This window comes from Triturus cristatus, chromosome 5_2, assembly GCF_964204655.1.
Source record: "Triturus cristatus chromosome 5_2, aTriCri1.1, whole genome shotgun sequence".
In the NCBI taxonomy this organism is placed as follows: Eukaryota; Metazoa; Chordata; class Amphibia; order Caudata; family Salamandridae; genus Triturus; species Triturus cristatus.
Window position 1 is genome coordinate 790,596,165 of NC_140588.1, and position 25,270 is coordinate 790,621,434.

Below are 25,270 nucleotides of genomic sequence, written 5' to 3' on the forward strand. Positions count from 1 at the left end.
ATGACTACATTATTCCTGACCCGGCCTCTCCTGTTCCGGAACCGGCTGATTCTCCTCCAGCTGGTATTGGAGGTTTTCACAATTTAATGGAAAGGGCTTCTAAGCGTTTTGATCTGCCTATCCCATCAGTGCAGTCGGAATGTTTTCTGAATTACTTTAAAGAGCCTTTCAAAAGATCTGTTCGCTCGATCCCTATTGTGGACCATGTCTGGAGTGAGGGTATTAAGGTAATGAAGTCGCCGGCCACGGTCATCCCTGTGCTTCCTTGTCTGGAAAAGTACAAAACTCCGGACAATAGCCCCGCTTGTTTGGTCAGCCATCCGAAGCCGGATTCAGTGATTTTACAGGCGGCCCAGAGAAAATCTAAGGATCCAGCGGCGCCTCTTGATAAAGAGGCACGGCGGTTGGATAATATGGAGAAGAGGTTTTCTTTCATTTCCAGCCTCTTGGTCAGAGCGTCTAATGCCTTGGCTATTCTTGGACGATATGATCGCCAGATGTGGTGCGATCTCACTCTCTGGACCAGCTGCCTGCAGATGCTAAAGCAGAAGCAAAAAAGATCCTTCAAGAAGGGGAAAGAATATCGTCAGAAATCATTGACTGTGCTGTGGACATTGCCACTACAGCGTTCCAATCCCTCGCATGGCCAGCAGTCCGTCGACGCCAAGGCTGGCTTCGTGCCACTTGGTTCTGGCCAGAAGTCCAGAACAAGATCCTGGATCTTCCCTTTGATGGTGAAGCGCTCATTGTGAAGCACATTGATGATACGCTGGTATAAGAAGATATAAAGAAGGACACGGAAACTGAAAAGTCCCTTGGAACTCTGCAATACCGCAAGGTTCCCTTCCGTGGAGCAAAAGGTAGAGGTTTTTCCTCTTATAGAGGTGGATATCAGCAACAGCGCTATTCCTCTTATTTGCAGCCTTCCCAATCTTACCGGCCGCAGTATTCTCAGAGACAAGGCCAGTCGTCCTCTTTCTCTCGGTCATCATCCAGAGGCAGACAAGGGCATCAGGGGAGGGATTCCTCTAAGCGGCAGTTGCGACATCTTGGCTCTTCCTACTGTTCCTGGTTCCCCTGTAACACCGGGGGTCGGGGGGGGCAGGATATCCAATACTTTCACAACTGGCAATGTATAACATCAGATCGTTGGGTTCTCAATATTGTTCTGTCAGGCCATACTCTGGAATTCCAACATCAACCACCATCCAAAGCCCCTCGCGCCTCCGAATCCAAACACCTGCACATTCTACGTCTAGTAGCCCACCGACTGCTTCTCAAGGGGGCGATAGAACCGGTTCCCCTATCCCAACAGGGAGAAGGATTTTATTCCTCAGTATGGGGGACCAAGTGAGCAGGGTCACCTCAGGATGTTCTATGGTACTCAGAATGATCAGAAAAATCAGGTCATATCTCTCTGAGGGATGTCTCCGTACAGTGGTGACTGCACTCATACTATCTCGTCTTGACTATTGTAATAGTCTTTATGTCAACATGCAGTCACAACATCAAAACAGGCTGCAGGTTATTCAAAATGCAGCTGTCAGACTTTTGACCAAGACTCCCAGATGTGTGTCAGTCAAAGGTGATCTGAAGACACTACATTGGCTTCCGATCCACTTGAGAGCCAGATTCAAGGCTTCATGTATAGTGTTCAGAGCCTTGAATGGGATAGGTCCAGAGTTTCTTAAAAACAAGTGTTCGAGGCATATGAGCTGCAGATTGTACACTTAGCATAGGTCGCCATCTGGTGTTGGGCCCGGATGTTTGCAGTTTGTTTTTCTTCTTGGACCGTCTTTGGAAGTCACGAGTTTGGTGACTCCTCCTTCGGTCCGTACTGCGCATGGGCTTCGGCTCCATCCTCAGATTGTTTTTTTCCGCCATCGGGCTCGGATGTGATACTTCGTGCTCCGGCTTCGAACTTCTACGGTTCCAGCCTCGACGGAAAATCCTCGATTCTTCGAGTTCCTTCATCTTCATCTCTCGAAGCGGCACTTTTTCCATCCCGTACATCGACACCGGCCTTCGGGCCCTCCGCGACTCCGGTCCCGGCCGATGGAAAGGACTCCGTTTAAAAAGTGCCCAAAATGTGGGTCTAAATTTCCCCACACCGACCTCCATCAGGTGTGTAACCTTTGCCTCTCTCCGGAACACGAGGCTCGAGACTGCCCCGCCTGCAAGTCTTTTCGATCGAAGAAAACGATCCGAGATCGAAGGGCTCGACGCACCATGGCGCACTCATCCTCGACAGCTCCACCGGACATCTTCGGAGACGACGCCGAAGCTTCGGGGCAGACACACACCGAACTGGGAGAAGACATCGTCAGCGCTTCCGAGGCCGACGACTCAGACCTGGAGGACGTAACACCAGGACAGCGGGCCGTGAGTACAATGCCCCCTCCCAGCCCCGCACCGAAAACCAAAGAGACTCCGGTTACTCCCTCGCCTGCCGGCCTGGGCAAAACCAAAACCAAAGCCTCGATCACCCCACCTTCGGGCCCGGTGTCGAAGCACTCAAAGTCTCACGGCAGCTCGGGATCGAGCCAGCCGACGCCCGGTGCCGATAAACACCACTCGGCACCGAAGCCTGCAAAATCCAGCTCGACTCCGAAACCACCGGTGCCGAAGCCTGGACACTCGGCGCCGACCAAACACAAACAGAAATCGGTCGGCACCGACGCTCCGGCGCCGAAACAGCATTCGACGCCGAAACACACGGAGACCTCCAAAAAGCATGGCGTACACAGAACATCGAAACCTCCGGTTCCGAAATCGCCGGTGCCGACAAACGACTCGGCGCCATTGGCTCTGTTTACACCAGACCCTTTACAAAAGACTTTGTCCAGAGATCCAAAGACTGGCCTTTTGACTGTGATTACTAAGAAGCGTCGCCTTGAGGCTCCGGCTCCTCCTCCTCCACCCAAAAAGAGGGACTCAGCTACTTCTCCCCTTAGAGTACCCTCCCCACTGCCACCCCCCCTCCCACCACCACCCCCTCCACCTTTACCTCACTACGATCCGGCCCCATCCCCAGATCCGGATGACGGGGACCCGGACAATGACCCAGGGGACGCCCCAATGGATTCCACTCCACCAGGGACCCCAGATCCATGGGAGGATTATAATAACCCTGATGTACCCAATGTACCTCAAGACGACCTATACCCATCAAGGCCGTCTCCTCCAGAGGACTCTTTAGGGTTTCACCATTTAGTGCAGAGAGCAGCACACTACCATGGGGTGGACATGCACACTGAACCAGTGGAAGAAGACTTCCTACTGGATACATTTGATTTACAAGATCGTTCCACTGCTATTTTACCCATGCTTAAGGGTGTCACCAAGCACGCTACAGAGGTATTCAAAGACCCTGTCAGAGCCAGAGTACTAAACCCTAGAATAGAGAAGAAGTACAAGGCGGCACCCACAGACCCTGCATACATCAAGGGCCCTGCTCCTCTAGATTCCCTAGTTGTCTCCACAGCTAGAAAGCGGGCTAACTCCCAATCCTCAGGAGATGCCCCACCACCAGACAAGGAATCTAAACTTCTGGACGCGTCTGGTAAACGCACCGCCTACCAGGCTGCAAACATGTGGCGCATTGCAAATACACAAGCACTGCTTGCGCGATATGATAGAGCACACTATGATGAATTAGAGGCTCTTATGCAGCACCTTCCAGAGAAATACAAACGTCAAGCTCATGACCTGATACAGGAGGGCAAACTAATCACAAACACCTCCATTAAGTGTGCCCTCGATGCAGCAGACACTGCTTCTAGAGCCATAAACACCAGTGTCCTGCTTCGCCGCCATGCCTGGCTCAGGATATCAGGGTTCAAGCCTGAGGTCCAGACATCAATACTTAATCACACCTTTGACCAGCAAACACTCTTTGGCCCAAAGGTAGACGAAGCGCTCGAAAAAATGAAGAAAGATACAGACACAGCGAAGTCTATGGGAGCGCTCCAGACCCAAGCCTCTAAGCGTTCCTTTCGACGCTCGTCCTTTCGTGGCACAGGTAGAGGCTCCTCCACCGATAATGCCTCTACCTCCTACAAATCCCCTCCTCAAAATACCTTTTCAAAGGGCAACCAAAGAGGTGGTTACAGAGGCAACAACAATAAGGGCAGGGGCAAAACCAACAATACCCGTTCTGCCACCCCACCCGCACAATGACTCCCCTTCGCTCCCCCCAGACCATTCCACTCCGGTCGGGGGCAGACTACAAGATTTTATCCACGTATGGGAGTCCATAACATCGGACAAATGGGTGACCCAAATCATTCGGTCAGGGTACTGCCTCGAGCTAACATCTACCCCACCCAATATCCCACCAAGGCACCGTCCAATGTCCCAAGAGCATTCCACACTGCTCAAACAAGAGGTACTCTCGCTCCTCCAGAAACACGCCATAGAGCAGGTACCCGGCAATCAACGAAATCTAGGGGTCTACTCCCTATATTTCTTAATCCCAAAGAAAGACGAGACCCTCAGACCCATTCTGGATCTCCGGCCTCTAAATGCCTACATACATTCAGACCACTTTCACATGGTCACCTTACAACAAGTCCTCCCACTCCTCTGCCAGGGAGACTTTCTCACAACACTGGATCTGAAAGACGCGTACTTTCACATTCCAATACACCCCTCTCACAGAAAATACCTCAGGTTCGTGGTGGACGGGCAACATTACCAATTCAAGGTTCTCCCCTTCGGGGTCACCACTGCACCACGGGTGTTTACCAAATGCCTAGCAGTAGTAGCAGCACACCTCAGACGTCAACATATTCACGTCTTCCCTTACTTAGACGACTGGCTCATAAAAGCCGCGTCCTACCACCAATGCGTGCAACATACAAACAGCACCATCCAACTGCTTCATCAGCTAGGCTTCACGGTGAACTACCAAAAGTCCCACCTCATACCATCTCACACAAAGCAATATCTCGGGGCCACCATAGACACCTCAAAAGGTATTGCCTATCCAAACTCAGCCAGAATCACAAGCATTCTAGCCTTACGCAAAATATTCCTTCCTCAACACTCTCTACCAGCAAGAGTGTTTATGAAGCTCATAGGGATGATGGCGTCTTGCATCTTCATAGTGCCCCATGCAAGACTCCACATGCGTCCACTTCAGGAGTGCCTAGCACAACAGTGGAACCAGGCCCAGGGTCAGCTGACGGATCTGGTGTTGGTGGACGGCCGCACACATCACTCTCTGCAGTGGTGGAACACCACAAACCTTTCCAAGGGACGGCCGTTCCTGGACCCGGTTCCCCAAGTGACTCTAACAGCGGACGCATCGCTCTCCGGCTGGGGAGCGCACCTCTTACACCTCACAATGCAAGGTCTATGGACGCCACAGCAAAAATCGCTCCACATCAACCATCTGGAGCTCTTGGCGATCTTTCTAGCCCTAAAATCTTTCCAAAAGCAGATTTCAGGCAAAGCAGTCCTCATTCGCACAGACAACATGACTGCGATGTATTATATACAGAAACAGGGGGGGACACACTCTCCCCAGCTCTCCCGCTTAGCCCAGAGCATATGGAGATGGGCAATTCCCCAAAACATTTTTCTCCTGGCACAACATGTTCCAGGCGTACAAAACACCATAGCAGATCTGCTCAGCAGACAGACTCAACAACTACACGAATGGGAACTGCATCCACAAGTTCTTCACCCATTCTTCCAACAGTGGGGGCATCCTCAAATAGACCTCTTCGCCACCCACGAAAACAAAAAATGCCCAAGCTTCGCCGCCAGATACCCACACCCATTGTCCAAGGGCAATGCGATATGGATGAACTGGTCAGGCAGATTTGCATACGCCTTTCCACCTCTCCCACTAATTCCATTAGTGGTCAGGAAACTACAACAGCACTCCCTCACACTCATTCTGGTAGCTCCGACGTGGGCCAGACAGCCGTGGTACACCACGCTACTACAACTATCAGTGGTACCACATCAAAAACTGCACCTTTCCCCATGCCTCCTAACCCAGAACCATGGAGAAATCAGGCACCCGGACCCAGCTCAGCTCAACCTGGCGATCTGGCTCCTGAAATCTTAGAATTCGGGTACCTTAACCTTCCCCCTGATTGCATGAACATCATCATGGAAGCCAGACGTCCTACCACTAGAGCATGCTATGCCGCAAAGTGGAAAAGATTTGTAATGTACTGCCGTAACAATACAATCAACCCTCTAGATGCATCCATACAACACATCATATGCTATCTGCTCCATCTTCACAGGTGTAACCTGGCGTATTCATCCATACGCCTACACCTAGCAGCGATCGCTGCCTATCTACAAAACAGACAGCATTTGTCACTCTTCAGAGTGCCCGCTATTAAAGCCTTCATGGAAGGCCTTAAACGAGGAATTCCTCCCAGGGCACCACCCTCCCCTGTATGGAATCTAAATTTGGTCCTTACACGACTAATGGGTCCGCCCTTCGAACCAATGCACAAATGTGAGCTACAATTTCTCACCTGGAAAACAGCTTTCCTTGTAGCTATCACTTCCCTTAGAAGGGTTGGTGAAATACAAGCGTTCACCATACAGGAACCTTACATACAAATGCATCACAGCAAGGTCATACTTCGAACTAATACCTGTCTTCTTTTCGCAACCCCAATCTGTTGCGGAAAGGGCCTTACACACACTAGATGTGAAAAGAGCGTTGCTATATTACATACAAAGAACGCAACCCTTCAGGAAGACCAAACAGTTGTTCGTTTCCTTTTCTCCACCACATAAAGGCAACCCCATCTCAAAATCAGGGATAGCTAGGTGGATTGTAAAATGCATACAAATTTGCTATCAGAAGGCAAAGAGAACATTATCTGTTCCCCCTAAAGCCCACTCTACAAGAAAGTTAGGGGCTTCTATGGCTTTTCTAGGGAATATACCCTTAGATGACATATGCAAGGCAGCCACATGGTCTACACCGCACACATTCACAAAACACTACTGTGTAGATGTGCATTCCCAGCAGCAAGCTAGGGTGGGCCAGGCTGTACTAAAAACACTCTTTCAAACAGCTGCAACGGATACCGGTGGTCGCCGCTAAGGTTGGGTACTGCTATATAATCTATGCTAAGTGTACAATCTGCAGCTCATATGCCTCGAACGGAATATGCTACTTACCAGTATGCATCTGTTCTTGGCATGTAGAGCTGCAGAGTTGTACACGCCCACCCGCCTCCCCGGCTACCTGTATCCGTTCCAGTCCATCTTATTTAGATACAACACACATGGGTTTCTCACTGTTATTACTACGCTCCATCATTTCCCTGTTGGCGAAAAACAATCTGAGGATGGAGCCGAAGCCCATGCGCAGTACGGACCGAAGGAGGAGTCACCAAACTCGTGACTTCCAAAGACGGTCCAAGAAGAAAAACAAACTGCAAACATCCGGGCCCAACACCAGATGGCGACCTATGCTAAGTGTACAACTCTGCAGCTCTACATGCCAAGAACAGATGCATACTGGTAAGTAGCATATTCCTTTCCTGGTACACTCCATGCAGAATGCTCAGATCTACTGGAGCTAAGCTAGTGAAAATCCCCTACATAAAAAAGGTCAATTGGGGAGGAAGAAGCTTTATTTATGGGGCCTCAAAAATCTGGAACGAACTTCCTTTCATGCTGAGAAACGCATCTGATTTTAGTTCCTTTAGGAAAAATCTCAAAACTTGGTTATTCTCTCAGTTTTAGTTTTTCACTTAGCGTAGGTTATCATTTGCTTAGCGCCAGGACACCGCAAGGTAATCGTGCGCTCTATAAAATTTATTAACATAACATAACATTCCCGGTTCTTTCTTGTTAGAAAAACCATAGAAAAATGGCCCCCAGTTTTAGACCTGAGGGAGCTAAACACCGATCTTATAAAGCTCTCTTTTCGGATGGTCTCTTTACAGGACATTTTAAGGCTCCTCAATCCAGGGGATTACATGGCCACCCTGGATCTTGAGGATGCATACTTCCTTATTCACATCCACCAGGCCAACAGGAAGTTCTTCCGGCACCTGAGTCTTCAGCTCAACACAGAGAAGTCGGTCTTGTGCCTGTTCAAGTTGGCCAAGTTCCTGGGAGCCATTCTGGACACGTCTTGTTGCTAATCGTTCACTTCAAAAGAGAGGAAAACAAAATGATGGCCTCCGCCTGTCGATTGCAAAAAAGAGGGTCACTTTCAGTTCACCTCTACAAGTCCCTTCTAGGGGCAATTTCGTCCTGCATTCTCTTGATTCCAAATTGCAGGTTACGGATGTGCCCACTTCAAGAGCAACTGGATTTGCAATGGCGCCAAGCAGAGGGCTCTTTCGAGGACAAGATCAAGATAACTCAGCCTATGAAGAAGGCAGCCAGGTGGTGGATGATCAGAGACTCAGGGTCTCACCTTCAGAGTCACACCAGCTCCTCTAATAATTACAACGGACGCCTCTCTAGAAAGCTGGGGAGCAGTCTTGCAAGATCTTCAAGTGAGCGGCCGCTGGCTGCCCCAGCATCGCCTTCTCCACATCAATCTTTTAGAACTTAGAGCGATTCGTCCTGCCTTAACTGCTTTCCTTCCGCGGATCCGACGATCCACTGTCCTGGTCCGTACGGACAACACGACGGCCATTCATTATGTGAACAAGCAGGGAGGAACAAGGTCTCGTCCGCTAAGGAGATTTGGGAATGGGCTACTCAAGGAAAATTTCACTTTCAGCGGAGCACCTTCCAGGTGCTCTCAACAAGACAGCAGACACGCTCAGCTGTCTCAAGTCGGTGAGCCACGAGTGGGAATTAGACCAACACACTGTGGACAGGATTTTCAATCTCTGGGGCACGCCACCCATAGATCTCTTTGCCACTCCAGGCAACAAGAAATGCCGGTTCTGCTCAAGCAGGGAACACCATCCTGGATCATTGGGGAATGCACTTTCGATGGCCTGGTCAGGCGCCTTTGTTTACGCTTTTCCTCTGATCCCACTAATTCCCAGGCTTCTCAGGAAACTCAAAGCGGAGCCCTGCAGAATGATTCTAGTGGCCCCGCCAGTTCTGGTTTACAGAGCATCTCCTGCTCTCCCTGGATCATCCAATTCATCTACGCCCAATTCCATCTCTGTTGACGATGTCCCAGGGCCATCTGGTACATCCGGATCCGGGCTATTCAATTATCAGCGTGGCGCCTGAGCACCGAGAATTTCAGAATCTAGATATCTCGCCAGAGTGTAGAGAGGTGCTGGCTCAAGCCCGGGCACCAAGTACAAACAAGACATTTCGCTTAAAATGGAAGCGTTTCTGCCTGTGGTGCCGGCGAGAAAACATTTATCCTTACTCGTCTGCTCCTCAACAATTTCTGCCATATATTTTGGCATTGGCTAAGTCAGGTCTCGCTCATTCCTCTATCAAGGTGCACCTGGCAGCCATTTCTAGATTCAGACAAACTTCCTCTGGACCTTCCCGCTTGTCAACCAGAATCGTAAAATAATTTCTTATAGGACTTTTTAGAGTTTTTCCACCAGTTAGACCTCCACCTCCTCTGTGGCAGCTTAACTCAGTCCTTACTCAACTCATGAGGCCGCCTTTTGAACCGATTCATAGGGCGGACCTTAAATTCCTCTCATGGAAGGTGGCCCTCCTTCTCGCCTTAACATCGACCAGGCGGGTAGGTGAACTACAAGCTTTCACCATTAAGGAGCCATTCTTACAGTTTAAAAAAGACACTTTGATTCTAAGAACGAATCCAAGATTTATCCCGAAGGTCCCTTCAGACTTTCATTTGAATGAACCAGTGATTCTTAAATGTTTTTTTCCTCGGCCCACTACTCCTGCAGAGATGACTCTTCACTCGCTGGATGTTCAAAGGTGTCTGAAATTTTACCTTCAACGTACCAAGGGCTACAGAAGATCTACACAACTATTTGTTGCTTTCAGTGCTCCTCGCAAGGGTTTCCCTCTTTTTAAGCAAGGGATTGAGAGATGGATTGCTAGCGTGATCCAATACTGTCACCAAGCGGCTGGTAAGCCCCTAGAAGGGCGAGTCTAGGTGCTCTCTACAAGAGCCATCTCTTCTTCAGCTGCTCTCTTAGCCAGAGTGCCGATCAAATACATTTGCAGGGCAGCAACATGGAACAATGCCCATACTTTCACGAAGCATTACTGCTTGGACTCCTCCTCGCGGAGTGACACTGCAGTGGAACAACTGTCCTGAGAAACCTCTTTCAATAAGTGGTGAGCTTTCCCTTCTAACCCTCCTTCCTTTTATTGGTTATTAGCACATTTTGTAAATCATGATGTTCACGGACTACTTTTTTGCTATCTTGTTGCTTTGCTAACTGTATTCATTTCGCAAGGTATACAACGATGTATTATTACACAAAATGTGCGTTTCTTACTGCTAGCTTTTCTGATACAAACAATGGGAATCTACGAAAGTTCCAATACTGGAGTAAGAAAACAAGTTACTTACCTGTAACTTTGGTTCTCCAGTATTGGTAACTCATAGATTCCCATGCGCCCACCCTCCTCCCCTGGGAAAGCTCAGCCTTCAGTATATACTGTTACACAACGACTACGAAAATCTGAGGCTCTCTCGGTAAGGTTCTATGGGGTAAGGCTATTCTTTTGGTCTGTTTACAAAAAGAGGTGGATATGCTACAAAATGAGATGAGGCCTATGCCTTTTTCTTCTTTTGTACCTATCTCTATGATATTTTTTATTTACCGGGGACTCCCGTCTCGACGACGGGGAATGATAAAAGCAATGGGAATCTATGAAAGTTACCAATACTGGAGAACCAAAGTTACAGGTAAGTAACTAGTTTTCTTCAGGTTCATAAAAATCGGGTGTTATTAAACACTAGCCTGATGTTTTTACTATTCCAATCAGTCTATAGAAAATTATCCATTTTTTCCCCAAAACCTGTTTCTGTGGCAGAAATGGACATGCATACAATAGGTGTTAAACGCGCTTGATTACATTGATAGGGCAAAAGCATTTTGGAATAATGATCAACTATTAGTGGCTTATGCAGCACCACCAAAAGAGAAGGCAATTTCAAAAGCAGGTATTGCAAGATGGAGCTTTAAATGTATTCATACCCGCTATATAAAAGGAAAAAGAGTGTGTTCTGTAGCATTCCCATAGCTGACCTATGTAAGTAATGTGGTCAACTCTGCATACCTTCATAATCCATGAGTGTGTAGATATACGAAGAACACATCAGGTTATGGTTGGTCAAACAGTGTTGTGAAGGCCGTTTCGAACATCTGCTGCAGCTGCCCACTAACCACAGATGGAAGTATAGGGATTTACTGTCAACGCAAAGCCTCTGTATCATCAGTAGCACATGCTACGAACGGGTCGTATTACTTACCCTTTAAGAAACTGTTTGTAGTGAGTAGTGCTGTAAATTCACATGCATCGTCTCACCTCCCCATACATGAGAAGTGTCAGCATGTATTTTTTCTTTATGTAACAATGGCAATGTATAGCTTTTACATTTACATACATATTTATACTCTGGCTCACTATCACGTTACCCCTCTCTGGACGGAAACCAATCTAAGGGTGGAGCTAAGACGCATACACCTTGTGACTCGAAACTTCTTTAAAGAAAAACTGTTCCTATGTCCAGACCCAACACTAGATGGCAGAAGTATGCAATGCATTTGAATATACAGCACTACACGCTACAAACAGATGCTTACAAGGTAAGTAATGTGTTCCTTTCTTTCATCTTTTAGACCTCTTAGTTAATGCTTTCAAATGGGCACTGTAAATAGGTTTGAGTATTGTGTATAAATTATCTCTGAACTGTTCAAAACATTTTGTGTACAAATGTCTCTTGCCCTTTGAGAAGTTTGTTACGGCCTAGTTTTTACTCCAAGCTTTGATTGTTCCATAGACTTATTCCTATGTATGACATTCTTTTCCAGTTATTCTCTTCTGGCACTGTTCAGCTGACGACGACGTCAAGGGCAGAATTTGGAGATTTCGATATTAAAACTGTAATTCAAGAAATGAAACGAGGGAAGAGAATGGTATGCTTGTTTATTTTTAAGATGTATTAAGTCCACTTCATGCACACCTCTTAGTTCTACATGCAAAAAAACTGCCTCTTACTTGGGTAATAACTTCACCATCCCCTAAATCCTGTGTAAATCCTTCAGATTCAACGCCATTCAATGTATACAAAACTTAATACTTGTAATGCAGACTCCGCAGATATACATACATATATTTCACTTATGTTAATGCAAGATCCTCTTCAGGACTTTTCATTTTAGGAAATTGTAAAGACTTTTACCTGAAGTGGGTTTAGGTTTTGTCAGACAAGAGACTTCAGTTTAGAGTTTTGGCACTAAAGAATACTTAAGACAAGTAACAAAGTACTCATCCTTTGCACCCTCCTGTTGCGTCATTAACATTTTCTTGAACATGGATGGATTGCAGCCTGAGATTGAGAACCCCATCTTTTCTTTCTACAAACATGGTGACTCAGTGAATATCCGGCTCTACTTTTTTCTGCATTCATCCACTTTTAACAAAAAACACAGACAAGAAAACATACTGTATATGTTTTTAGGTCTCGCAGACCTGCGTGGCAGCGCGCATGCGTTGCTCGCGTCTGCAAGACATATTGTGGGTGAGTATATTTTAGAAGGGGGCTTGAAGCCCCACCCCTCATTTTCATTGGGTAGCGTCACCATTTATGGTAAACGGTGGCTTCCCATTGAAAATGAGGCGTCTAAGTTACCGCCCTTTGTCCTTTTGGGACGGCCCATCCAAACTGGGTCTCCTGCTTCACGGCTGCTGTGAAGACTTTTCTTATCTGCTTGTTTATTTAACATGCAGATAAGAAAAGTCTTCACGACAGCTGTGAAGCAGGCACAGAGCTCAGAGGCGCACAGGGTCACTGGGAGGACAGGGGGATCCTGGCAGACTGTGTTTTCGTGCCGAGGCAGCAATTAAATTTCCGGCATATCTAAATGCAGTTGTGCACTGATGACTATTGGCTCGGATTCCAGATCACAAAATTACTCATCCGTCAGCATGTTAAATACTGGCAAGTATCGGTTGCAATCACTGGAGCACATGAACCGAGCTTTCAAGTTGTAGCGTGTGCATTCCAAAAGTATCGAATGTCTCCTTGCATTAATGATAGCTCAGATTGACCCGAATGCGGACTGCACGCGCAGCTCAAAACATGGCAAGCATTGTTTGGTGATGTGACGTGTCTTACCTTTCTGCTCTGTTGCATAAACACATGATAACATAACATAGCAAAAATAGCATAACATAACATACCATTACATAACATAACAAAAATAGCATAGCATTGCATACAATTGCATAACATAACATAACAAAACATAACATAGCCCAGCGTAACACAACATATCATAACATATCATAACATAGCATAGCAAAACATAACATAACATAGTATAGCATAACATAACATAGTATAACATAACATAGTATAACCTAACAAAACATAGTATAACATAACATAACAAAAACATAACACAACACAACCTGGCCTAACATAGCCTAGCCTAACACAACATAACATAACAAATCATAGCATAACAAAACATAGCTTAGCATAACACAACAAAACATAGCATAGCAAAGCACAACAAAGCATAGCATAACAAAACACAACAAAGCATAGCATAACAAAACACAACAAAGCCTAGCATAGCATAACAAAACACAACCAAACAAAGCATAGCATAGCATAACAAAACAAAGCATAGCATAGAAGAGGTGTGGCGCCGTGGCCAGGGCGACTGACTCCGGACCCTGGGGATCACGGTTTCGATCCCCGGCGCTGGCTGCAGATTAGCCCAGCACCATGTGACTCTGGGCAATAGCTTGCCTAATTTTCCCGATGGCCCCCAGCGCCTAGAGACCCTTACGGGTGATAGTTTGCACTTTACAAATGTGGATTATTATTATAATTATTAACAAAACACAAAAAAATAGCATAGCATAACAAGACATAGCATAGCATAACAAAGCATAGCATAGCAAAACACAACAAAACATAGCATACCATAACAAAGCATAGCATAACAAAGCATAGCATAACAAAACAAAGCATAACAAAACATAGCATAGCATAACAAAACACAACAAGGCATAGCATAGCATAACACAACATAGCATAGCATAACAAAGCACACCATAACAAAACATAGCATAACAAAGCATAGCATAACAAAACGTAGCATAGCATAACAAAGCACAGCATAAGAAAACACAACAAAACATAGCTTAACAAAATATAGCATAACAAAGCATAGCATAGCAAAACATAGCATAGCATAACAAAACATAGCATAATAAAACATAGCATAGCATAACAAAACAAAGGTGCCAGTGTCACTATGGTGAAAGACACACTGGTTTCCCCTGAGCAATATTTGATTGGGAAGTCTTACCCAGTCACCAATGCTGACAGTGTCACCACTAGTCATCCCATGGCCATGGTGACTTTAGGAGGGGGGGTGTGGGGGTTTACTGGCCTGAAACAGGTAGTGGTCTCTCCAAAGTTGCCAGCCGCATGTCTGGTTGGAAATGATCTGGAAACCTCAGCCTAGGCTGAGGTTGAGCTAAAGGCCCATGCAGCCATGCTGGGCATCCCTTTATTGGTGTGTGCGCAAACCAGAGCACAGATCAAGAGGAAGGGTGAAAAAGTAGGTCTAGAGCCTGAAATAATGGCCCAACCAACCAAGAGAAAAGGAAAGAAGACTGGGGAACCAGCTTCTGCACAGCAAGACATTCAGGACCCCTCTCCACAGGGAGAGGATTTGGATACCCCTGAGCCCATGGAGCTTTACCCTTACCAGGTTGAATTCTTGGGCCCAGGGGGACCCTCTAGGGAAGAGCTGTGCCAGGGCCAGCGAGACTGTCCCACTCTTGAAAGCTGAGGCAGCAAGCTGTTTCAGAAGCAAAGGGAGATGTCAGTGGTACCCACAGAGCTTGTTGGGAAGAGAGATTACTGTATGCTGAGGCAAGAAACCCCACTCCTGGAACCACCAGGAGGGTGGTAGTGCCACAGAAGTACAGTGAGTTCCTCCTAACTTTGGCTCATGACATCCCCCTGGCTGGACATCTGGGGCAATCCAAAACTTGGGAAAGGCTAGTGAGTCACTTTTACTGGCCCCAGATGCACCAAAAGGTGAAGGAGTTTGTCAGTTCCTGTGTTACCTGTCAAGCCAGTGGCAAGACAGGTGGCCACCAAAAGGCCCCCATCATCCCAGTGGTGGGGGTGCCCTTTGAAAGGGTAGGCGTGGACATTGTGGGTCCACTTGAACCTCCCACAGCCTCAGGTAACAAATTTATTCTAGTAGTAGTGGATCATGCTACTAAGTACCCTGAAGCACTTTCACTTAGGACTACTACAGCTCCTGCGGTAGCCAAGGCCCTCCTGGGTGTTTTCAACAGGGTAGGGTTTCCTAAGGAGGTAGTTTCAGACAGAGGTCCCAACTTCATGTCTGCTTACCTAACACACATGTGGAAGGAGTGTGTAGTGCAGTACAAATTTACTACACCCTACCATCCACAAACCAATGGCCTTGTTGAGAGATTCAACAAGACATTAAAAGACATGATCATGGGTCTCCCTGAGAAGCTCAAAAGGAGATGGGGTGTCCTGTTACCATGCCTGCTTTTCGCTTACAGAGCAGTACCACAGAAGGGAGTAGGATTCTTACCCTTTGAACTTCTGTTTGGTCATCCTGTGAGGGGACCACTGTGTCTTGTAAAAGAGGGCTGGGAGAGGCCTCTTCAAGAGCCTAAACAAGACATAGTGGACTATGTGCTTGGCCTAAGGTCCAGAATGGCTGAGTACATGGAGAAAGCATCCACAAATCTTGAGGCCAGCCAGGAGCTTCAGAAGCACTGGTATGACCAAAAAGCGGCAACAGGTGTGGGTTTTGGAGCCAGTGGCACCAAGGGCCCTCCAAGATAGATGGAGTGGCCCTTACCCTATCCTAGAAAGAAAGAGTGAGGTCACCTATTTAGTTGACCTGGGCACTAGCAGGACACCTAAAAGGGTTATCCATGTGAGCCGCCTTAAGCTCTACAATGACAGGGCTGACATCACCATGCTGATGGTGACTGATGAGGAACAGGAAGCAGAGAGTGAACCTCTCCCTGACCGCCTCTCCTACAGCCCACGAGATGGGTCAGTAGATGGTGTGGTCTTTTCAGACACCCTCTCTGCCCAACAGCAGACTGACTGCAAGGAGGTCTTGCAACAGTATGCTAGCCTCTTTTCCCTGACCCCTGGTCTGACAAACTGGTGTAACCATGATGTGGACACTGGTGACAGTGCACCTGTCAAGAACAAAATCTATCGCCAGTCAGACCAAGTCAAGGAAAGCATCAAAGCTGAGGTCAGCAAGATGCTGGAGTTGGGGGTCATTGAACCCTCTGAGAGCCCCTGGGCTAGCCCAGTGGTTCTGGTCCCAAAACCTCATCAACAAGGTGGAAAGAGAGAGATGAGGTTCTGTGTGGACTATAGAGGGCTCAACACTGTCACCAAGACAGATGTTCACCCTATTCCAAGAGCAGATGAGCTGATAGATAAATTAGGGGCAGCCCAATTCCTCAGTACCTTTGACTTAACTGCAGGGTACTCGCAGATTGGCATGGCCCCAGGAGCAAAAGAAAAGACCGCATTCTCCACCCCTGATGGGCATTATCAGTTTACTGTGATGCCCTTTGGGTTAAAGAATGCCCCTGGCACCTTCCAGATGTTGGTGAACCATGTCCAGGCTGGGCTGGAGTCCTTTAGTGCAGCTTATCTTGATGATATTGCTGTCATCTGAAAGAGACACTTTAGTTAGATTCCTCACCTTAGAATATCCCCAGGCGTCAGGCTGGATCCGGAAAGATTTTTGTAGCAATACCCCTTGCGCGTCGCTAGGCGTCGTCTGCGGCTCCGCGTCCGTCGTCGGAGTACTTAGACGCCGCCCTCGCGTGCTGACGTCAGTTCTTCTTTTTTCCGCGCCAGTAAGCGCCGATCCGGGAAGAGCTTACCCCTAGTCATTTTTTGACTAACTTTTTTGACTTATTTTGGTCTATCGACTCTACTCTGGTGCCAGTAGGATGCCTGGTTTCAAAGCCTGTGACGCCTGTCATCGCCTGATGTCGGTGACGAATCACCATCGCCGGTGCCTGTATTGCCTGGGGGCCCACCATGACGCGGAGTCGTGCCTCGATTGCCAGGCCTTGACATCGAAAGCTAGGCGGGAGCGGTCCCATAAGCTTCTCGAGCTTCGGCACTCGGCTCCGCGCCGCTCTCGGTCCCGGTCCAGAAGGAGGTCCAAGGACCGGTCGCGGAGCCGCAGCCATCGTCATCGCTCGTCGGGGTCTTCGGGTAAGTCGAAGCACTCCAAGAAGTCCAAGAGACGACATCGCTCTTTGGACTCCCCTCGCCGGTCGTGCGACTTGGTTGAGGGTCCGGGTGGTCCCACCCCCGCGGCTCTGTCGGAGCCGCAGGAGCAGCGTCCGTCCCCATACCCGCCAGTCCCTGGGACTGACGCGACTCCGGCGGAAGTCAGTGCCTTCCTCTCGGCAATGAGGGGCCTGGCTCGGCCGTCGACGCCTGTAGGCGCACCTTCGGGCCCCGCAGGTTCGACTGGGCGACCTCGCGTGCCGGAATCTCCGGCCCCGACGCCGCAGGTCCCCAAGGGATCCAGGCCTGGATCTCGGTTGGTGCCGGTCGACCTCACGACGCCTCCTCCGCCGGCGCCGACACCAGTTCCACCTCCGACACCGTCCCCGGACGACGTCATTCCCCAGTTTAGCCCCGGTCCGGGCCCGACGCAGGCACGGCGCCGCCCGGCACCGCTACCTGCGCCGATTGGTGAACACTTCATCTACTGCCCGGCTCCGATCGTTCCTCCTGTTTATCGGGAATCGGATGACGAGGGCGACTGGGAGGGGTCTGAAGACCCTATGGCCGCTCAGGCCCAACTTTCTCAAGACTGGGCAGAGGAATTGGGGGATGCCAGCGGTCTGGATACCTCCCCGGACGCTGGTTTCATCTCTCCTCCGACTGTGGCCTTGGAGGAGGGTGCAGCCTTCTCAGTGGTGCTGCGCAAGGCGGCCGAAGCCCTAGGGCTCGAGTTGCCTGCTGTGGCCGTTAGGACTAACGTCCTCACAGAGGTCCTTCAACCGACAGCAAGCTCCACTGAGCCTCTGCTGCAGTTTAATGAGGCCCTCATTGACGTTCTGCAGGGCACTTGGTCCAAGCCCTCCACAGTCCTTCCTGTGGACCGGAACGTTGCCCGGCGCCACTGCCCTGCTCCGGGCGACCCCAGTTTCCTCTCCCAACACCCGACCCGAGAGTCTGGTTATCCAGGCCTCAACCTCCCAATCCTCCTTCCCGTCCGCTCCTCCGGATCGACAATCCAAGAGGTTGGAACAGTTTGGCAAGAAACTGTTCTCGTCCCTGAGTTTGGGGCTGCGGTCTTTAAATACCGCTTGCCTTTTGGACCGTTATTCCCACTCTGTGGGATACGGTGGAGGACGTGCTGCCCTTGTGCCCGGTGGAGGCCCGGACACGACTCACTCGGTCGAGATGCAGCACGGCATGCCATACGGTGTGGACTTGACACCACGGACTTGCTGGGTCGGGCGATTTCCACCACGGTGGCGCTTCGGCGTCACGCCTGGCTGAGGTCCACGTCATTTTCGGGGGATGTCCAGAGTTCCCTCATGGACATGCCCTTTGATGGCACTCGCCTTTTTGGTGAGAAGGCGGACAGTGCGCTGGCTCGGTTCAAGGACTCCCGGGCCACGGCCAAATCCTTGGGTCTTTCGGCCCCGTGGCCGCAAACTTCCGCCTTTCGTGGCCAAGGAAGGGGCGCCTCCTTGCGTCCGCCCAGCCACCGGCCGCAGAACCAACCTGCACGCGGACGTGGATTCCGCCGAGGCGGTACTGGAGGTCAACGTGCCGGTCAGTCCACATCCACCCCCGCAGCATCCGCCTCAAAGCCTTCCTAGTCCGAGCTTTCAGGCCCATTCAACGCCAGTGGGCGGCAGGGTTCGCCATCACCTGCTCCACTGGCGCTCCATCACGTCGGACAGGTGGGTGCTGCAAATCGTCCGAAGGGGCTACTCCCTCCCCTTCGAGACGACCCCTCCAGTCATGCCACCGCTGAACCAACGTATGTCGGGGGATCATTTGCATCTTCTACGAGAGGAGGTTTCGGCCCTCTTGGCCAAAGAGGCCGTCGAGCGTGTTCCTGGTCCAGAAGTGGGTCGTGGTTGTTATTCCCACTACTCTGATTCCCAAGAAGGGCAAAGGGGGCCTACGCCCGATCTTCGATCTTAGGAGCGTCAACGCCTTCCTCCGGAAGGACCGGTTCTAGATGCTCACTTTCGCTCAGGTTCTGGCTGCCCTAGACCCTGGAGACTGGATGGTAGCGTTGGACTTGCAGGACGCTTATTTCCACATCCCCATCCTGCCTGCCCGCCGGCGTTACCTGCGGTTCACGGTGGGTCAGGAGCACTTTCAGTTCACCGTGCTCCCCTTCGGCCTCACCAGTGCCCCTCGAGTGTTCACGAAAGTGATGGCTGTGGTCGCAGCTCATCTGCGCCGATCAGGGGTTCCAGTCTTCCCCTATCTTGACGACTGGCTGTTGAAGGCGGGCTCGCCCCAGCAAGTCGTCTCCCACCTTCAGACTATGGCCGACCTCCTGCACTCGCTGGGGTTCTCCATCAATGAGCCGAAGTCGCACCTGAGTCCCTCCCAGAAGCTCCTTTTCATTGGGGCGGTTCTCGATTCGGCGCAGTTCCGGGTCTATCCGCCGGAACAGCGGGTCCGGGACATTCAGGCCCTGATTTCCATCTTCCGGCCTCTGTCCTGGGTTTCGTTCAGGTTGGTGTTGCGGCTTCTGGGGCTGATGGCCTGCTGCATCCTGTTGGTACCTCACGCCAGGTGGCGGATGCGGGCTCTGCAGTGGGACCTGAAGTTTCAGTGGGCCCAGCATCGAGGCAACCTGTCCGACCATGTCTTGATCTCGGAGGGCACTACGAACCAGCTGCAGTGGTGGCTCACGAATCGCGATTGGGTCAGCGGCAGATCCCTCTCCCTACCCCAACCGGAGCATGTCGTAGTGACGGATGCGTCCCTCCTGGGATGGGAGGGGCCATATGGGAGAGGCGGAGATCAGAGGACTCTGGTCTCCAGCGGAGACTCGGCTCCATATCAACCTATTGGAGCGGAGGGCGATCCGACTTGCACTAAAAGCCTTCCTTCCCTCTGTCCGGGGAAATGTCGTGCAGATGTTCACGGACAACACCACCGCCATGTGGTATTGCAACGAACAGGGCGGGGTGGGGTCGTGGACCCTTTGTCAGGAGGCTCTGCGCCTCTGGACATGGCTGGAACATCAGGGCATCACCCTGGTGGTTCAACATCTGGCGGGCTCTCTGAACGCCAGAGCGGACGAAGTCAGCCGCTGGTGCATGATGGAGCACGAATGGCGTCTGAACTCGGACGTGGCGCAAGGTCTCTTTCTGCAGTGGGGAGAGCCTTGGTTAGATCTATTCGCCACCGAAGAGAATGCGCAATGTCAGCAGTTCTGCGCGTTTGATTTTCCAAGGCGGCACTCGCTCGGAGATGCTTTTCGTGTTGAGTGGAGTCTGTTGTACGCCTTTCCGCCTATACCACTTCTGCCCAGAGTGCTGAAGAAGATCGGGCGCGACCGGGCCCAAGTCATCTTGGTGGCTCCGGATTGGGCACGAAGGTACTGGTATCCCGAGCTACTCAGTATGTCCATCGATCCCCCGATACGACTGCCTCTTCAGGAGGACCTTCTGTCGCAGCAGCAGGGGACGGTCCTCCACTCGAACCTGTCCAGCCTCCACCTCCATGCGTGGAGATTAAGCGGCGACAGTTGATGCCATTTGACTTGCCTCCTGAAGTCTGTGATGTCATTCTGGCAGCCAGGCGTCCCTCCACAAAGACGGTATACGCCTGCCGGTGGAACAAATTTGTGGCATGGTGCACAGCAAAGGCTGTGGATCCCCTTTCTGCCCCTCTTTCTGAGGTTCTCCTCTTTCTTCTTTCTTTAGCCCAGCAGGGCTCTGCTCTGGGCACCTTGAAGGGGTATCTTGCTGCAATCTCTGCTTTCTTAAGGCTTCCTGATCAGCCTTCTCTTTTCAAGTCCCCTGTCATCTCCCGTTTTCTCAAGGGCATTACTCATATTTTCCCTCCTGTTCCATTCGTAATGCCTCAGTGGGACTTGAACCTTGTTCTCACTTTTCTGATGTGCGCTCCCTTTGAGCCCCTTCACAACTGTCCCCTTCATCTACTGACTCTGAAAACTGCCTTCCTGGTGGCTATCACCTCCGCTAGACGGGTGAGTGAGCTCCAGGCTCTGTCTGCTAAGCCTCCCTTCCTTTCGGTTCATCCGGATAAGGTTGTCCTCCGGACACGTCCTTCTTTTCTGTTGTGTATTAAACTCTGCTATTCTTTGGCGAAAAAGGTCCCTCCTGTTGGGCTGAGAGCCCATTCCACCCGGGCCACAGCGGCGACAACTGCCCTGGGACGGGGAGTCCCCTTGCAGGACATCTGTCAGGCGGTGACGTGGGCTTCACTGCACACGTTCGCCAAGCACTATTGCCTGGACAGCCAAGTCCGGAGAGATGGCCACTTTGGCCGTTCTGTTCTCCAGGACTTTCTGGTGTGATCTTGATTCGCAGGCCCACCTCCGGGGTTGGTATTGCTGGGGTATCTATTCTAAGGTGAGGAATCTAACTAACGTGTTTCTTTCAGATGAACAAGTTACTTACCTTCGGTAACGATGTATCTGTAAGAAACATTAGTTAGTTAAGATTCCTCACCGACCCACCCATCCTCCCCGTTCTGCGAACCGACATCTAGGGTTAAGGTTCTCCCTTTCAGGGCCCTAGATTTTTTGGCACCAGTGTCGGTCTCTTGCATGGCTCAGCGTCCCTGGCGCGGAAAGCTATGTATAAGAACTGACGTCAGCGCACAAGGGTGGCGTCTTAAGTACTCCGACGACGTCATTCCGGCGCACGACGACGCCTAGCGACGCGCAAGGGGTATTGCTACAAAAATCTTTCCGGATCCAGCCTGACGCCTGGGGATATTCTAAGGTGAGGAATCTAACTAACTAATGTTTCTTACATATACATCGTTACCGAAGGTAAGTAACTTGTTCTTTAGCTCCACCTGGCAGGATCACCTGATCCACCTTGGGAAGGCTTTAGAGGCTCTGCAAAATGCAGGTCTCACTATCAAGGCATCCAAATGCCAGATAGGGCAGGGCACTGTGGTGTACTTGGGCCACCTTGTAGGTGGAGGCCAGGTACAACCCTTACAACCCAAGAACCAGGCCATCCTGGACTGGGTAGCTCCAACAACCCAGACCCAAATCAGGGCATTCCTTGGCTTGACTGGGCACTACAGGAGGTTTGTGAAGGGATATGGGTCCATTGTGACCCCCCCCCCCCCCCCCCCCCCCTCACAGAACTCACCTCCAAGAAAATGCCCAAGAAGGTTAACTGGACAGTTAGTTGCCAAAAGGCTTTTGACACTCTGAAAGAAGCAATGTGCTAAGCACCAATTCTAAAAGCTCCAGATTATGCCAAGCAGTTCATAGTGCAGACTGATGCCTTTGAGCTAGGGATAGGAGCGGTCCTATCCCAGACCAATGATGAAGGCCAAGACCAACCTGTCGCTTTTATACTCCCCAGAGAGCAGCGTTGGAGTGCCATTGAGAGGGAGGCCTTTGCTGTGGTTTGGTCCCTGAAGAAGTTGAGGCCATACTTGTTTGTTACTCACTTCCTGGATCAAACTGACCACAGACCTCTCAGATGGCTAATGCAGATGAAAGGGGAACATCCAAAACTACTAAGGTGGTTCATCTCCCTACAGGGAATGGACTTTGAAGTGGAACACAGACCAGGGACTGCCCATGCCAATGCAGATGGACTTTCCAGGTTCTTCCACTTAGACAATGAAGACTCCATAGGGCAAGGTTAGTCTCATCACCTTTCGTTTGGGGGGGAGGGGGGGTTGTGTGAGAAAGTGCCATCTTTCTTGCATGGTATGCCCCCACTTTTTGCTGAATTGCTGAATGTACTTTGACTGAGTGTGCCCTGGACTCCTGCCAATCAGGTGCCCAGGGCCTATGTTCCTTCCCTAAACAAAAACATCCAACCCAAATTGGCAAACCCTGGCCACATGTCAGCCCCTATTAAATGGTACCCTAGGTACCCACACCTTGTGACCAGGGAAGGCCTCTAAGGGCTGCAGCACTCATTGTGCCTCCCTTAGGGGCCCTGTACCCTAACACACACACACACACTGCCCTTGCAGGCTGAGTGTCTGGGTACAAGACAAAACAAAGAGTCTACATGGCACACATCAATGTGTGCCATGCCCACCACCTACACTGCCCTGGCATACATCAGCCACCCCTCTAGCTGGGTGCCCTATGCCAGTGGTGTGGGCACAGGAGCATGAGCCCTGTTCCCCTACAGTACCCAGGTCCATTCCTGGGCCCTGTAAGTGCAGTGCTGCCATTTAAGAGTACATGGTGCTGAGAGCTTGTCAAACACGAACTCCACAGCACCATACTGGCAACACTGAAGACTTAGAAGTTTGGTATCAAACTTCTCAGCACATTAAACCCACACTGATGCCAGTGTGGGATTTAGTGTACCAAGCACCACAGAGGGTATCTTAGAGATGCCCCCTGAAACCTAACCTACAATCCACGTCTGGTCTGAGAGGCTGCCTAGGCTGCCACACAGCAGACATGTTGCTGGACCCCTGGGTAGGAGAGCCCCTGCTCTCCTGGGCCTGCAACAATGCACATCCTGGGCGAGGTGCTAGGTCTCCTCCCCCAGGATGGACAGGGGGAAGCTTCAAAGGCAATCCCCCAATCTGGCGGGAAGCCTGGCCGGAAACCCCAAATAAGGACAGGGGATGTGCCAGCCTGCCAACCCCACCCTTCAGGTGGGGGAGGCGAGGTGAAGCACCTCTCCGGGCACTCGCCATCTTGAAGATGGGAGGCTCTACCCAATCAGGACTATGCTACTGCCCCCCTCCCACAGGAGAGTGGCAGAATGTACCCACCCCAGGACCGGGACCCATTGGTCCCTGCCCTTTACCTACCTGTAACGCCCCCAAATCTAGTATTTAGGGGCACCCTGAACCTTCCTTCCCTAGATTCCAGGTTATGAAATACAAAGAAGAGCAAGAAGAAAGAAGACCTGCCCTGCAGCTGCTAAGAAGAGGAAGACACCAACTGCTTTGGCCCCAGCCCTACCGGCCTGTCGACCCTCGAACCTGCTCCTGCTACAACCCGGCACCTCTTGTGGCCAGCAACCTCACAAACCCCGGAGGACCTGGCTACCTTTTGGCTCTAAGCACCTGGGACTCCCATGAGTAGAGGCTCTACTCAAAATCCGCTTCTAATCCCTGGCATCAGCCCGGAACCGCGAACCCTGCACCCGCCAAGCCTGATCTGTGCCGGAGTGAACAAAGACCACGAGGACGACCCCCCGGCGACTGTGACCCCGAGTCCGGCACCCAAGGACTTCCCTCGATGCTACTGACGACGCCTGCAGCCTCAGAACCAGGTACCCCCCCAACCGCGATCAACAGAGGGTAAGATTTCCCGACACCAAAAGGCACCCCTGCACCCGGCGCCCTGCGGCCCCCTGTGCCCAACTCCTGGGTACCTACGTATCCTCCAACTACCCAACTTACCTCTCGAAGTGGTGGTGGCACCTGAATAATCTTCGTCCCCGAGCTTGCAGTCTTTTTCCAAACCAGAGCTTTCCCATTGAAATCAATTGAGCACCCGAAGGCTCAAAAGCACCCTGCACCCAGCCACCCGAGTGGCCCTGGCAGTGTAACCTCTACACCTATCTACTTCCCCATTTGCTCTGAGCAAGTGACCAGGAGCCCAGCTCCCACAGCCGCGGGGCCTGCTAGTCAGAAGCCACCCACAAAGGCCCCCCTGCCTCCCATAGGATAACATTGTGCCTAACTCACTCTGCACCCGGCTGCCCCTGTGCCGCTGAGGGTTTAACAACTGTACCTACCTGACCCTGGGAGACCCCTGAGTCTGTGCCCAAAACCTTAACTTTGCCAGTCGAGTACTTCCCCAAAAGCCGATAACTCCATTTTCTCCATAGGGTAACATTGACTGGTTTCTTCTGAAATTTCTTCTGTGTGTGAAGTTTTCAAAACTTAAAATAT

The 25,270-nt window shown here is 50.6% G+C and overlaps 1 protein-coding gene across 2 annotated transcripts in view; it reads left to right on the forward strand.

Annotated features, from left to right (window-relative positions):
• The window catches only part of PHF6 (PHD finger protein 6), a 402,720-nt gene that overhangs the window by 272,423 nt on the left and 105,027 nt on the right, over window positions 1-25,270 (forward strand). For both annotated transcript variants that reach the window (XM_085607909.1, XM_085607910.1), the window contains exon 8: window positions 11,940-12,044. In XM_085607909.1, coding sequence (XP_085464035.1) covers window positions 11,940-12,044 — 105 coding nt within the window. The remainder of the gene's footprint in view (window positions 1-11,939; window positions 12,045-25,270) is intronic.